This window comes from Pseudonaja textilis, chromosome 17, assembly GCF_049901715.1.
Source record: "Pseudonaja textilis isolate UNSWEBS1 chromosome 17, rPseTex1.2, whole genome shotgun sequence".
Classification (NCBI taxonomy): domain Eukaryota; kingdom Metazoa; phylum Chordata; class Lepidosauria; order Squamata; family Elapidae; genus Pseudonaja; species Pseudonaja textilis.
The window spans coordinates 6,436,828-6,451,304 of NC_142006.1; the positions used below are offsets into that span (position 1 = coordinate 6,436,828).

Consider the following 14,477-nt stretch of genomic DNA (forward strand, 5'->3'; position numbering starts at 1 on the left):
TTGGGCCTGAGCCAAAGCCGTAACCCGAAGAAGCGTCTCAGACAAGACCCTCCCTAGTCTCTAAAAGGCAGGGCGAGGGAGAAGCGCATTCCGGCTTGCAGGCTTCTGCAACTGTAGCCTTATAATGAAAGCAGCGTTTGCATGCACAACTCTGTTTGCACTACCTTGGGGAGACTGACTAGGAGAGAGTCAAAAAAAGAACAACAGAAAAGTTGTTAACCAGAGAGAGAGGGGGGGGGGAGTCAGGGAGACAGAGAGAGACACACAGAGAGAGACAGGCGCACACACACACACAGAGGGAGACGGAGAGCCAGAAAGAGAGTCAGAGAGAGAGAGAGGGAGACAGAGACAGACACGCACACAGAGAGAGAGTCAGGGAAACAGAGTGATTGAGAGAGAGACAGATACACAGAGAAGAGAGAGAGAGACAGAGAAGACAGAGGGAGGAGACAGACTGAGTGAGAGCCAGAAAGAGAGAGAGAGAGACAGACACAGACAGACAGACACACACACACACACACACACAGAGGGAGACAGACACAGAGAGAGAGACAGGGAGACAGATTGAGAGCCAGAAAGAGAGTGAGAGAGACACACAGACAGACACACACACAGAGGGAGACAGAGAGACAGACAGACACACACAGAGAGAAAACTGGCCCAGCAACTTTCCCACGCTCCGCCCTTTCTCCGTCTCTCCGGAATGTAGGGAAACAAGTCCCAGGTTCTCCCGTCTCCTCACTGGTTCTGCCCTCTTCTTTTTTGCCTTCTCGTTTTCACTTCCAGCTGCCTGGAAGATCCTCAGCCAGGTGACCGGTCAGTCATACCGCCTTTCCCCAGAGATGCTCTTCAGGTAACTGTGCTTCGGAGAAACGGATGAGGTCAAGAGTTAAATCGGTTTTGTCTCGTTCAAGATCTGGGGCCTCTTGGGGAATCCCGGCAGGAAGATAACTGCCTGGGAAGCGGCCGAGGCTGGCCCTCGGGTGATGCACTCCAGCTTTCATCCTCGCCAGCCAAGTAGGGATTATAAGTGGCTTTCCTGGGCTTGAAAGCTTACTGGGAGGGCGAGATTGTTGTCCTAAATTTAGGAGAGGTCCAAGGAACGGGGGAAATCTTTTGAAGCCCAGGTCGGCTTCTCCGGAGCTCCTTGCATCTAAATGGTGGGAGGGGAAGTTTAAATTTAGTTTTCAGGCAGTCTGAAGGAAATTCCAAGGAGAACAAAAGCTCTGCCCCCTCCTCTTTAAAAAAAAAAAAATAAGAGGGATGAGAGCCAGTCTAGTGGTTAAGGCACCAAACTTGAAACCGGGAGACTATGAGTTCTGGTCCTACTTTAAGGCCTGAAACCAGGCTGGTTGACTTTGAGCCAGTCACCAGGACATGGTGAGTTCTAGCACCACCTTAGGCATGAAAGCCAATTGGAGACTTTTGAGTCAATCACTAGGTGGGGGTGAGTTCTAGTCCAGCCTTAAGTCTTGGCTGGGTGACTGGGCCAATTACAAGGAGGCGGTGAGTTCTAGCTCTGCCTTAGGCATGAAAGTCAGCTGGGTGACTTTGGGCCAGTCCCTCTCTCTCAGCCCTGCCCACCTCACAGGATTGTTGTTGTGGGGAAAATAGGTGGAGTACTAGGTAGAACTCACCGCCTCTTGGTGATTGGCTCAATGTCACCCAGTCGACTTGTGTGCCTAAATTACGGCTAAAATTCACCGTCTCCCAGTTTTCTAGCCTGATGCCTTAACCTTTAGACCTATCTGGCTGAATATTCGGAATAAATACACGCTCAGCATGTTTTTTTATGCACGCTGGGAAACAATTGGGTTACACATGGCTGGCTGTGGAATTCTGGGAGTTGACGTCCACGCACCTTAAAAAGCATCCAGGATTGAGAAAGAAAAGCCCCTAGGCTAAACTGCAGCAAACTCATTGGGTCTTGGTGAGACAAGAAAACCAAGCTTTGACTTCTGGATGAGCACATTGTGTGGACCCTGGAGTGGAATTAAGGGGCTAATCCAGAACCTGAGCAGGTTTAAAGGCCATAAATCACTCTGCAAGATCCCTGCAACCTTCAAATTGTATTTTGCAACCTGTGGAACAAGGAAATGAACACCCTTAAAACCAGCGGGGCGTTCAAGGATATTTAAAATCTGCGGTAATGAAACCAGGGTTCCACTCCTAAACCACCTTTGCTGTCACACAGGTGGTCCTGGAATTACAACCATTCATTTAGTCACCACTTAAGAGTGACTTATGCAGTGTCCCAGTGTCAAATGGTTCGCTTTTTCGATCTTTTGACAAGCAAAGTCAATGGGGAAGCCAGATTCGTTTAACAGTCCTGTTATTAATTTAAACACCCCGCTGTGTTGCCGCCTTGAGTTACTTATAAAGTAATAAAGTCAGGATAAAAAAAACTTGTAATTAAAAACAGACCAAGAAAATCATGAAAGGTGTGTGATGAACATTCAGCACATGATCAGAAATTGACCATCCCAACGTTTGTTGAGCTGTATTTTAATATTGTATAATGAGGATAGGATAGGATTCTATTCTCTCCTCTCCTTCCCTCTCCTCCCTCCCTCCTCCCTTCCTCCCTTCCTTCCTTCCTTCCTTCCTTCCCTCCCTCCCTCCCTCCCTCCCTCCCTCCCTCCTTCCTTTCCCCTTTCTTTTCTCTTCCTTTCTCTTCCCTGAATCTTTTCAACTTTGTGCCAAAACTTCCACCTCCTTCTTTAGGTGTCCAAGAAGAAGCAAACTCAATCCGTGGGGCTTTGGGGCAGTGGGACAAATGTCCAGGGCCAAAGTCCACTGCAGGGGCCTCTAGAATCAACTGGGTTCATGCCATGTCTCTCTCCTTTGCAGCTTATCACATGGCGATGAAATGACCCGCCCAGCTTAGCAGGGGAAGGTTGATCCCTGGACATGGAGTGAAGTTGACACAGGCACCCTTTGCTTTAACAAGCAGGGCGTTTAGTCTCAATGGCCCCCATCAGCCAAGAGCAACTCTTTAAGGTAAGAAGCGAAGGGAGCAGAAACAAAACGCACCAAGAATTTTTATGTTCTTTATTCATGAAATAGGTTTATGTGGCTGCCCAGCTCACACACAGTTGTTCTGAGTCATTTCTGGTACTGTGGAAAAAAAAAAAAAGTCTGGATTTCCAACTTTTCGTTGGAAATGATTTCACTAAAATTGTAGATCTTAAAATAAAAATGCAGAAAAGGCTTTCTAGAATTTGACAGTCAGTGAAAATGGATGCTGATATTAAGACCATAAGAAGAAGAAAAATCAGTTAATATGCTATATACTTTTAAATATCTGAAGCGGTTTGCCTAATTTGATCATGCACTATAACTTTATAATGTCTTAATGAATTTAATACTTAAGCACTAAAATACTGTTTTAATACCCCATGAAAGTTTTAAAAGTGGAAAGACTAAAACGTATGAAATGAAATCCTATTGATCGCAGGAAAAATTTTTCCCCAATTCTTTGCTAAGATTACAAATCATTTCTACATACGACTTGCAGTGATTTCTGCAGCGACTCTCTTTCTCCTTAAGTCCAAAATCTAGTGGAGATAATCTGCTTATAGTTTCTATAAAGGGCAACCTACCAGCTCTTTAAATGAAAACAAAGTGCCATTTCTGTTGCTGAGTGAGACAGTTGTTAAGTGAGGATTGCCCCCATTTGTTCCTTCCAGTTCTGTTATTCTATGTCCTAAGACCAAATTTATGAGCACCAGAGACTAAGGAGTGGGTTTTCCAGTAGGATCAAACTCAATGGGTCAACCTCAACCACTCGGGAATGTCAGATTGGGTCTGGATTGATCTTCCATACCTCCGTCTGAAGATAACACCCCCAGGTGTTTAATGCTGTGCAGGCTGGGGGATTCTGGGAATTGAAGTCCACAGATCTTCAAGGTTGAGAAAGACCAGTCTAAATATCTTTCAGGAAGAGACTGGATTGCCATTCTGTCAGAAATTGTGTAGGGTCTGCTTGGGCAGGGGGTTGGACTAAATGACCTACAAGGTCCCTTCCAACCCTGTTAATCTGTATCTGCACCTTCTCCCACTTGTCCTGTAGTTCCACCAGGAGGGCTTCTTGGTCCTCGAACAGTTCTTCAACCTGCAAGAATGCGACGCCATGAGGGCCCAGATCCGAAAGATAGTGGCGTCTATGGACGTGCCGGTCCACTGCCGCACCGAGTTTTCAACCCAGCGGTTGGAACAACTTCAGGCCCAGGTAGACAACTTCAGAGGGGGGGAACCTTTCACTTCTGTTCACAACTTGCTTCAAGGATTTGGAGGCTGAATGCAGAGATTTTATTTCGGAAGCAGAAAAGCGATCATCCCTCAGGTCCTCATTTCCGAGATATTTCCATGCCGGAGATTCCCCAATGCCTCCCACAAGAGCAGTGCTTGTAATCTACCGGAAAACTTTCCTTAAAAGTTTGGGGAGATATACAGATGTGGCTCTGCCTTGAAAGCAGTCCTGGTTGAATCATACTGTGCAGTCCTCAGCTGACCACAGCTCACATTTGAGGACGTTTCATATGAAACATAGAAACGTTTTACAAAACTGGCTAATTTTCAAATCCCAACAGGAGTTCCAAGTTCCAGAATTTGGTGGCGTTCTGTACGTGAGTCCCTTTGCCTTGATTTTAAAAAAATGATGCCCAGTTTCACTCAGTTAAAGGTACACAAGAGTTTTGCATTATGCTACATATCTTAATAGCTTCCAGGATTTCCTATGAACAATTTTGGAATCAGGAAAATGTACCATCAGAGGATGTTATAAAAAAAATTTTTAGACTGTGCAGAGATGGACAGACTAACAATGAAATTAAGAGACGAAGAAGAGTCGATATATTATAATGTCTGGGATGCCTGGTATGAATGGTTTAAGAATAAAAAGAAATCAAAATTACAATTAGGTAAAGAATAAGAAACTATGTAAATACTTATATCTATATTCATTAAGTTGAAATTGTATAATGAAAGAAATGTGTATATAGAAAGATGATAAGGACATGTAAAACATGTCTTGATGTTGATATAATGAGGTATAAAGTTTTATTTTATGTTTTTAAATTTTGAAAACTAAATAAATTTAATAAGAAAAAAAAAGTTTTACAGGTAATCCTCAACTTACAACTAAAGCAACTGGTCAAATTTTCAGCACAAAACAGCCCGCACGAATGGATTTGCTTTATATGGCAAGCGTTTACTAAATCGCTACTGCAAAAAAAGGTCATAATATTGGGTAAGGTCACATGGGCGAGCCATCTTACAACCATCCCAGTAATGGACAGGCTGCATTACAATCGTACGTCAAGGAATATATGGAAGTAGAACCATAGTCATTGTACATGTAATAGCGTTGTATAATAGATGGCTTTAATAGGGTTGCAGAACAGCGAGGAATTCCAAAGTTCTCGAGACTGTAAGCTAATGTTGATATTTTAATCCGGTTTCTGACAGGGATCTACAGAATATTTCCTCAACAGCGGAGACAAAATTAGATTCTTTTTCGAAAAAGGTGTTTTTGATACAAAAGGTAATTTTTTTTGTCTTGACGCACCTGTTCTGTGCAATCTGGCTATTGTGTTGTTCTTTTAACCCCCGACTTTTTCATTCGCAGGGGACTTTCTGGTTCCAAAGGAGAAATCGATCAACAAAATCGGTCACGGTAAGTGACCCTTTCCCTAAGAAATAGTTAATGCTGGTAGGAAAGGAATGGAGGGGCTGGGTTTAAGGGTGCAGGTAGTTCTTGACTTACAAGAGTTCATTTAATGGCCATTCGACATTACGACGACACTGAAAAAAAAGTGACCAATGACCGTTTTTCACACTGTTGCAGCATTCCCCATGGCTCCGTGATTAAAATTCAGGTGCTTGGCAACCGACTCGTATTTATGACGGTTGCCATGTCCCTTTTGTGAAGCCACGTCAGATTCACTTAACCGTGTGGCTAACTGAACCACTGCAGCGATGCCCTTAACAATTGTGGCAAGGAAGGGCGTAAAATGGTGTGAAACTCACTTGACAACGGTCTCACTTAGCGATAGAAATTTTGGAGTTCTCAGTTCTGGTCGCAAGTTGAGAACTACCTGTAATGAGTTTGCAAGTTGCTAAAAATTCACTTTCCAGGTGTGATAAAAGAGAAATTTTCTCCCTGGCAAGTTTGAGTCAGTTCTCACCCGATTTTTGATAGGATTTTCAATAAGTAGCACTTACAATTTATTAAATTTATATGATGCCCATGTGACTTATTGATAAGGCAATTTATTACATCTATGCCATTATAATCAAAATGATTCTTATATCAACATGATTGTTCCTAGCTCTGCATGCCTATGATCCTGTCTTCAAGCAAATGACCCACAGCGCTAAGGTGCAGGTGAGTTAACTACTGGCTAACCCTGCAGGGCTGTTGTAGGAAGAGCAAACTCTGGCCCAAACCTCTCCTTCCTTTGGTTATAAGGCAGGAAATTGACTGGCATTGGCTCATCCCCCGTGTTTATTCAATCCTTCACAACGGCCCTGCGAAGTAGGCCTGCAGATTCCCACAGTGAGTTGCATGCTAAGGTTTTTACTGCCAGGATGGTTTAGTTAACAAACCACAGTTCAAAGAACGGATCACTTAACCGATGTTGGTAACCCATCCCTGAGCGAGAGAGGGAAAATGCTTTTAACTCTGCTTTAATTGGCAAAAAGTTGGGGAGGAAGCGTGTTTTCAGAGGCTGCAAGGGAAAAACGCAGAAAAGTAACATTTTCTTACATTTTGGGACGTTCCGCAGGGTTTGGCAAGAAATTTGGGCCTGGAGAATCCCGTGGTGGTGCAAAGCATGTACATCTTCAAGGTACATGAACACAGCCTTTTCAAAAAAAAATATGCAGTTGGGTAATTCATGGAAGGGGGAGGGCTCCTCAGAGACCACCTAGTCCAACCTCCACCCGCAGTGGGAATCCACAGCTTAGAATCCCAGATCCTAAGGCTTGGAAGGCACCACAGAGACAATCTAGTCCAATTCTTTCCCCAAACCAGAAACTCATTATTACTGCAATGGATGGATTTTTTTTTAAAAAAATATATTTTCCCCTTCAGGTTTAATAGTCTTTTTTTAAACTCGTTTTACAGCAACCAGGCATTGGTGGGGAAGGTGAGTTTCTTATTATATGAACTTTCTATTAACTTTTTTCCCCATGGGGGCTGCCCTAGAGATGTTGGACTGCAATTCCCATGGTCCCCTGCAGGAAAGGGAGTGAAAGTCACCATGCTGCTGAGCCTGTTCCTGTTGATCCCCAGACAGTGATACCCCCACTCATCCTGGGGGCATAGAAACTTGTGGGTGTTTTGTAAACTAAGGACCCTAATCACAAATGTGGTCAAATTTACTGTTAAAGTCATCTTAATCAGCATTGCCTCTGAATTGGTAAGTTGTCAAGGATTCACACACTGTACACAGTGTGTGGTTCGGTTGTGAGTTTGTTGATCCGTTTTCTCCTGATTGCAATCCAAAGGGAGTCTGCCTGGATTGCACAGAATAAAATAGAAATGTTTTGGGTTGTTTTTTTTTTTTTTAGGATTGTTTTGAAGCCAGCTTACTGGACTTTGCAAACTGCGATCTGCAAACAAATTAGGATTGAATTGCAGGGTGACTTCACATATCTTCTCTGCTCCTTTCAGTGACGCCACATCAGGATGCGACTTTTCTGTACACAACGCCTTTGGGCAAAGTGACGGGCTTCTGGATCGCTCTGGAAAACGCCACCCAAGAAAATGGCTGTTTGTGGTTCATTCCCGGCTCACATACAGGTAAGGCATGAAGACGCTGAGAATGGCTGCGAGTCAGGTATCTGCTCAAGAAATTAATAAAATCAAAGGGATCCCCTAAAGATCACCCTCCTGATTTGCTTTCCAGCTGGCATCACGCGGCGGATGGTCCGAACTCCCCCTGGGATGATTCCTTGCACCGATTTCATCGGCACTGAGCGAGAGTATGAAAGCAGTCAGTTTGTTCCTGTGCCAGCGAGCAAAGGTAGGCTTGCACCGCTGACAAATCTAAGTGGATCGAGCCACATCTGAAGAATAAGCTGGGGAGGAAAATTAGTTCTCTTCTCATGGAAGGGGAATTGTAATTTGGGGGCCAGGACTGGGACACACAGATATGAGGGGTGCCTAAATCATCATCTATCATCTGCACATCTGTAAGTGTCTGGTTTGGTTCTGCAACCCAACAAGACAGATACAGACTTCAGAGAGGAACTAGGACTGCAGAAAAAACAATTGCTATGAACCTGCCTTCAATCGAGGACCTGTTTGATGAGTCAAAAATATGAAAATATTTACAGACCCCTCACATCCCGGACATAAACTGTTTCAACTCCTTCCCTCAAAACGACGCCATAGAGCCCTGCACACCAGAACAACTAGACACAAGGACAGTTTTTTGTCCCCAACTCCATCACTCCGCTAAACAAATAATTCCCTCAACACTGTCCAACTATTTACAAAGTCTGCACTACTGTCACTATTAATCTTCTCATCACTCTATCACCCATCCCCTCACACTTGTGGCTGTAGGACTGTAACTTTGTCGCTTGTAGCCTAACAATTTATATTGACTGTTTCTTAGTATGATTTGATCGTTTATTTGTACCCTATGACTTTTATTAAGTGTTGGACTTTATGATTCTTGACTCTTGACAAATGTATCTTTTCTCTTATCTACACTTAGAGCATTTGCACCAAGACAAATTCCTCGTGTGTCCAACCACACTTGGCCAATAAAGTATTCTATTCTATTCTATTCTATTCTATTCTATTCTATTCTATTCTATTCTATTCTATTCTATTCTATTCTATTCTATTATGCCATCATTTAGATCAAGATTTTCCAAACCTGACGACTTTTAAGACTTTTGGGCTTCGACTGCCTGAATTCCCCAGCCAGCCATTGGGAGTTGGAAGTCCACAAGCGATAAAATTGCCAAATTTGGAGACCCCCTGAATCAGACCCATTTTAAATCTAGGTCTTTCACTCCATTGAAGAAACCAAACCAATATAGTCCTTGAGTTAAAAAAAATTGTTTAGTGACCGTTCAAAGTTACGGCACTGAAAAAAGCGACCTATGCCCGTTTTTCACACTTAACAACTGTTGCAGGATCCCATGGTCATGTGATCAAAATCTGGCCACTTGGCAACTGATTCATATTTATGGCGGTCCCGGGGGGTGGTGTGTTCCTTTTGCGATCTTCTGACAAGCAGTCAACAGGAAGCCAGATTCACTTAAAAACAGTGTCACAAATGACTGCACCGATTAACTTCAGAACTGTGACAAGAACGGCTGTAAAAATGTGGCAGAAGTCCCTTAACAAACTGCCTCACTTTGCAACAGAAATTTTGGGCTCATTTGTGGTTGAGGACAGGATCTGTTTTAGAGATTGGGTGGTATGATGCACCATCTTTATTTTTGTCTTGAAAGTCCTTTGCAAATTACTTGGAAATATTCTGTACAGGAGAAGCAATTATGGAGTTGAGTTTGATGAGTGACGTCAATGACTTGTTCTAGCGTCTCCCTGAAGTGTTGGGATTTTCCCACTTGCACAATTTTTGGCTTATCTCCCATACAAAGTGTAACTCAGCCTGCATTTTTTAACTAAATCAGCCCAAATTGGCCATATGCTGCCCCCTTCTGGGAAAAGCAATTCTAATAAACTGCTACCATTTGTTTAATAACTGTTCCAAATTACAACTGTGCTGGATAAAGTGGCTTACAACCAGTCCTCGCAGTTACGACCACTACAGCATTACCCGTGGTCACTCCTGGTGTTGGGCAACTGGCTTGCATTTATAGATAGTCCTCAACTTATTGGAATTAAAAGTCGTAAGTCACGTTCATAATATTTTAATCTGTCATTTTTACTATTTTTTTAACTTGTTTTATAACTTGCAAGTAGCCCAGAGTCAATTTCTAGGTGTGATGGGCGGCAATTTAATCAATAAAATTAAATGTCAAAGCTTCAAGTGACTGGCCTGATGTTTTGACATTTTTTTTTGCGGCAGTTAAACAAACATGGTGGTTCTTAAGTGAACGCCGCAGTCATTAAATGAATCCATTGTCCCCAATGGACAGGGTTTTTTTTTTTTTTTTTTGCTGGAAACGAAATGTCAATGCCAGAAACCAGAAAAAAAAGGTAACAAATTGTGGTTTACATGACTGTGGGATACGGCAAAGAGTCATAAAGGCAAGCCAAGTTGCCAAGTACCCAAAATGCAATCATCTCATTGCAGGGTGTAAGTTTGGCTGTGGTTAACTTTCAAAATGGGTGTTTAGCAACTCTGTGGGTTGCAACCTTGGTCGCTAAGCGAGTAGGCTGTAAGTCAAGCACTGCTTGTCAAACTGTGAAATGCCCCTTCCAGCTGGATAGTACATTTCACTCTTCTTTCATGGTGAACCAGGGGACTTAATCCTTATCCACGGCGAGGTGGTGCACAAAAGTGAAGGAAACTATTCTGAAGCGTCCCGAGAAGTTTACACTTTCCACCTGATGGAGGCCAAGGGCGCGGTTTGGAGCGCTGAGAACTGGTAAGCGGAAGGAGAGGGACGGGGGGGGCTTTGTCCTGGGCAGTGCCACTCTTGCCAAGGCTTTCCCACCCCCAGTTGGTTCACTAGCAGGGGAGTTCAGGACCCATTTAACAGTTTTGCTCACTCGTTTCAGGCTTCAACCAACTCTGGAACTGCCTTTCCCATCGCTGTACACGAGCAACTAAACCTGCAGAATCTCCTACTGTGGAAGACCCCCACTTTTATTTATTTTTGGGGGGAGTGGGGGCTGATCTTCAGCTCTGCCTCTGTAGCTGGGGAATTTCTGTCTCCAGCTTCACATCATCTCTGAATCGGCTGAGCCTGTTCAGGAGAGCGTGGGCTTAAAAAATGAATTTGGCATGGAATTAAAAGCATCAGATCCTGACCAAGGACAGACAGACTGTAGCTTTTGCTCAGCAACGAATGTCATGGGGATGTTGTGAAGGAGGAGGAGGCATGCAGGAAACCAGCACTGCTCCTGGCTTCTGAAAGGAGAGGCAAGTTAGAAACGCAATAAAATGTGGACTGGAATTCCAATTATGTACCTGCTGTGGATGACCCCTTTGTAAGACTTTCTTAGAATTCAACAGCATGGAATAATTTATAACTCACCCTTTTAGAAATATCTTCGATTTCCTGTAATTTCCAGTTTGGGTTAGGAGAAGATGGTCTAACTTTGCAGTTTGAACTCGCTGGAGGAAAGTTTCCCCCGAACCTTGCCTCTTTGTGGTGCTTGCCTTGTTCTAGAAGATCCTTGGGATAGATGTGGCTGTGTTTGGCTTAGAGAGATATATGGAAAGGGTTGGGGGGGGGGTGTTGATGGGCAAAATGGATGCCTTAAACCTCTAATGGCGCCCGTTTTGCTTTGAATAGCCTCCCAAGAATTTAAAAAAGACCCTGCTTTGCTGATGTCATAATCCTGATCACGATCCTCAAGAAAAATTAAAATTTATCCAATTCCGTGTTAACCTGAAACAGAGATGCAACCATTCTCTCAAACCAGTTAGGGCTTCACTTCCTGCTTTGTCAGAGTCAGCCTGAGCAGCCTTGTTAAAAGTGTTAACTCCCTTCCCTTTCTTTGGTTTGTCTTGCCTCCTTCTTCTAAGGGGTGAGATGAGACAGACTAGCCCAAAGTCACCCAGCTGGCTTTTGTGCCTCAGGCAGGGCTAGAACTTGGGGTGTCTGGCTTCAAGTCCGGCCCTTTGACTGCTTGAACAAACCTCTCCTGCTTAAGACAAAAAGAACAAAACAACCCCTTGGAGGATGGCCACTCACAGTTTGAAAACCCTTGCTGCGTATTATACTGCAGAAGCCATGTTAAAAAAAAAAAAAACCCACAAAGAGGAGCCTCATTACATTTCAGCTTTAAATAATGAACGTGCAATCACTTACAGGGGGGAGGGGGGTCGTGGTGTCTCTATTTGCTACCCTGGGCCAAAGACACCAAAGAAATAAAAGGATGGGCGTATCTGATTATGCTCCAGGAGGAAAAACACTATCCCCTCCAGGGTAGCTAAAGCATCAGCAGGATGTGGAAGTACAGAGGCAAGAGTAAATTGTCCACCTGGGTGGTGTAAGCTTCTAAAAACGACACCAGGGTGATGGAGATCAAGATCCAGGAGTAGCTGGTGTTCAGGTCTACAGAGCTGTCAAAAATCACAATCAGGGCAACCGCAATGATTTGGGCAAATATGGCTGACATGGTTCCTTCAAAAGTTTTCTTGGTTCCCGGCCACTTGACTTCTCCCATCGTGCTGCCAAAGATGGAGGCTACCGAGTCCCCCACGCCCACAGCCAGAACCCCCGAGTAGGGAGCCAAGGCTCCTGCCCCCGTCAAGACACCCTTGGGAGCGCACGGCCTCGGCACCAGCCACACCGGGAAGGACATCCCAAGCAGAAGGTAGATGTGAGTCAAGATCAAAGGCCCACTGTCCCGCTCGTCCAAGAACAGCGAGAGCAACTGCCGGAGCGTCTGTCCGAAGGGCTTGATGGTGAAGTAGCGGACGTACTCTAGCAGAATGAAGACAGCCAGGCAGATGACGGACGCCAAATACAACAGTTGCCGGTCATAGATCAGCCCCGGGACGTAAGTGGCCACTACGATGAAATGGAAGTACTTCCGGACGACGGTTGAAGCTTGGTGTTTTTTAGAACCGGAGGACCGCTTGATGTTTTGGTAGAGGACTATCGCGCAAGCCAGACCAGCCAAGAGGGTCCAGTAGCACAGCAGGTAAATTCTGACCTGGGTTTGGGAGAGCATCTGGAAGAGCCACGTCAAGGGATTCCTGCGGATCAGGCGGTAGAGCCAAGGCATGACCACGCCGAGGCTCAGGACGGCGGTCATCATATGGAAGAACATGGAGGAGGTCCAGGTGGTGGAATCCATGAAGAAAAAGAGCACTGCGAAGGAGAGGCCCAACAGGACCACTCCCACCACCACCACCAGGAGGAAAAAGTCCACAGGACTCCCTCGGTTCTCACTGACGTTCAGGGAGCGCTTGATGAGCTGGTTGAGGACGAAACTGAGGCCGGTGAGGATCAGGAGCGCCTCGCCAGGGGTGAAGCACCAAGGCAGCAGGTACAGCAGGATCATGCTGAGGTAGACGAAAATGAGCAACACCTCCAACACTTCGATCACTTCGGAGACGGTCAAGGAATGCTTCATGGTGTAGATGATCAGCGTTCCAGCAATCCCGGAGAGCACGCAGGTGTTCGTTGGCACCGGCTTGGTAATGCCCAAGGCGATCACTGAGAGGAAGAGGGCGATCATCATGCCGGTGGAGGCCACAACAATGCCCAGGCGCTCAAAGTACACAATGCCAGCCACTCGGCACCTTTCCTTCATCACAATGCCCAGCAGAGGGATGACCATACAGGAGGGGAGGAGGCCACTGTTGGATGTGGTCCGGAACTGGAACACAGCCCCACCCAGGCGGAGGAGATGGTCCCACTTAAACTGGATGTAGAAGGCTTGGACAGCGAGGACCAGAGCAGACCATGAGAAGCGGTCCCAGACGACGCTGTGCACGCAAAGAACGATGGCAAACACCACCAGCGATTCCACCAGGACCGGTTGGTTCCACATGGTGACGTCTCGCAAGCGAAGGATCTCCGCAGCTGTCCAGGGCGTTTCAAATGCAGGGCTGAAAGCTCCCTCCCTTGTTCGGATCATCCCTGGAAAAGAAAAATAAAATCTTTTAAAGGAGCATATGGCAACACAATGGTGCACCCCACAACACCAACCAGCTGTCCTTAACCGGGTTCTTTTTAACAGAAGACAGAGCTGTGGCTCTCAATGGTCCGAGGCCCCCCTGTGCCCACCTCGGGCGATAATTATTACAGATTGTTAACAGGGTTCGAAGGGACCGTGTAGGTCATCTAGTCCAACCCCCTTCTCAATTCTTTGGCACCCCCTTTCTCAAGGTGCGACTACCACCCTCCATCATTCCCCAGCCACCCTCGAGAGTCCAAGCCCTGCACTCCCAAGCTGGAAAGCGCCGTTTTGGCCCCAGCCTACCCTACCCTGCGGGGCTGTTGTGAAGCAGATCGTGGGGGGAGGAGGAGGAGGAGGAGGAAGCCAAGCGGAGGACCCCGCCCGCCATGCATCCTCCCGCCTTCTCCAGGGGGATGAGCTCTTGGGAGGAAAGCCGCCCTTACGACTCCATCCCGCCGCCCTCCGAGCCTTCCCTCCTCATCGCTCCGCCTCATCGCTTCCCTTGACCTACTCACCCACCCGGGCGCCGCCATCTTTGCGGTGACGACCACGGCGCGCGCCGGTGACGTCAGACGGGCGCGCGTAGACGCCTATGCCCACACGGGAGCGCGCCAGCTTTCCTAACGGTCGAGCGCTGGTGGGGGAGGGAGGAAACCCCATCGCGCAGGCGCCACCCCGCCTT

At 46.0% G+C, this 14,477-nt stretch overlaps 2 protein-coding genes across 5 annotated transcripts; one reads left to right on the top strand and one right to left on the bottom strand.

The window, feature by feature from the left end:
- Positions 1 to 162: 162 nt before the first annotated feature.
- On the top strand, positions 163 to 11,125 carry PHYHD1 (phytanoyl-CoA dioxygenase domain containing 1). Of its 2 annotated transcripts, none has more exons than XM_087914315.1 (12): positions 163 to 853; positions 2,851 to 3,000; positions 4,073 to 4,231; positions 5,470 to 5,545; positions 5,630 to 5,677; positions 6,333 to 6,388; positions 6,789 to 6,851; positions 7,130 to 7,151; positions 7,679 to 7,807; positions 7,914 to 8,030; positions 10,455 to 10,581; positions 10,715 to 11,125. In XM_087914315.1, exons 2-12 carry the CDS (start codon positions 2,968 to 2,970, stop codon positions 10,764 to 10,766), a joined length of 882 nt encoding a protein of 293 aa, XP_087770441.1. In that variant the 5' UTR covers positions 163 to 853; positions 2,851 to 2,967; the 3' UTR covers positions 10,767 to 11,125. The 2 variants fall into 2 exon arrangements, with proteins under 2 accessions (XP_087770441.1, XP_087770442.1); XM_087914316.1 differs by having other exon boundaries at positions 699 to 809.
- A 795-nt stretch (positions 11,126 to 11,920) lies between these two features.
- Positions 11,921 to 14,407, bottom strand: DOLK (dolichol kinase). Of its 3 annotated transcripts, none has more exons than XM_026712195.2 (2): positions 14,311 to 14,407; positions 11,921 to 13,755 (listed from the first exon to the last, which is right to left on the bottom strand). In XM_026712195.2, exon 2 carries the CDS (start codon positions 13,751 to 13,753, stop codon positions 12,095 to 12,097), a length of 1,659 nt encoding a protein of 552 aa, XP_026567980.2. In that variant the 5' UTR covers positions 13,754 to 13,755; positions 14,311 to 14,407; the 3' UTR covers positions 11,921 to 12,094. The 3 variants fall into 3 exon arrangements, with proteins under 3 accessions (XP_026567980.2, XP_087770434.1, XP_026567982.2); XM_087914308.1 differs by having other exon boundaries at positions 14,315 to 14,360; XM_026712197.2 differs by lacking the exon at positions 14,311 to 14,407 and adding an exon at positions 14,104 to 14,287.
- Between the last annotated feature and the right edge of the window lie 70 nt (positions 14,408 to 14,477).

What these genes read in the sequence shown, in the direction of transcription:
- PHYHD1 (XM_087914315.1), top strand. Translation starts at nt 2,968, where the DNA reads ATGGCCCCCATCAGCCAAGAGCAACTCTTTAAG. An exon ending in TGGAACAACTTCAGGCCCAG is followed by an intron (nt 4,232 to 5,469) that starts GTAGACAACTTC and finishes GGTTTCTGACAG; the next exon opens with GGATCTACAGAATATTTCCT. An exon ending in CCCACAGCGCTAAGGTGCAG is followed by an intron (nt 6,389 to 6,788) that starts GTGAGTTAACTA and finishes GACGTTCCGCAG; the next exon opens with GGTTTGGCAAGAAATTTGGG.
- DOLK (XM_026712195.2), bottom strand. Translation starts at nt 13,753, where the DNA reads ATGATCCGAACAAGGGAGGGAGCTTTCAGCCCTGCATTTGAAACGCCC.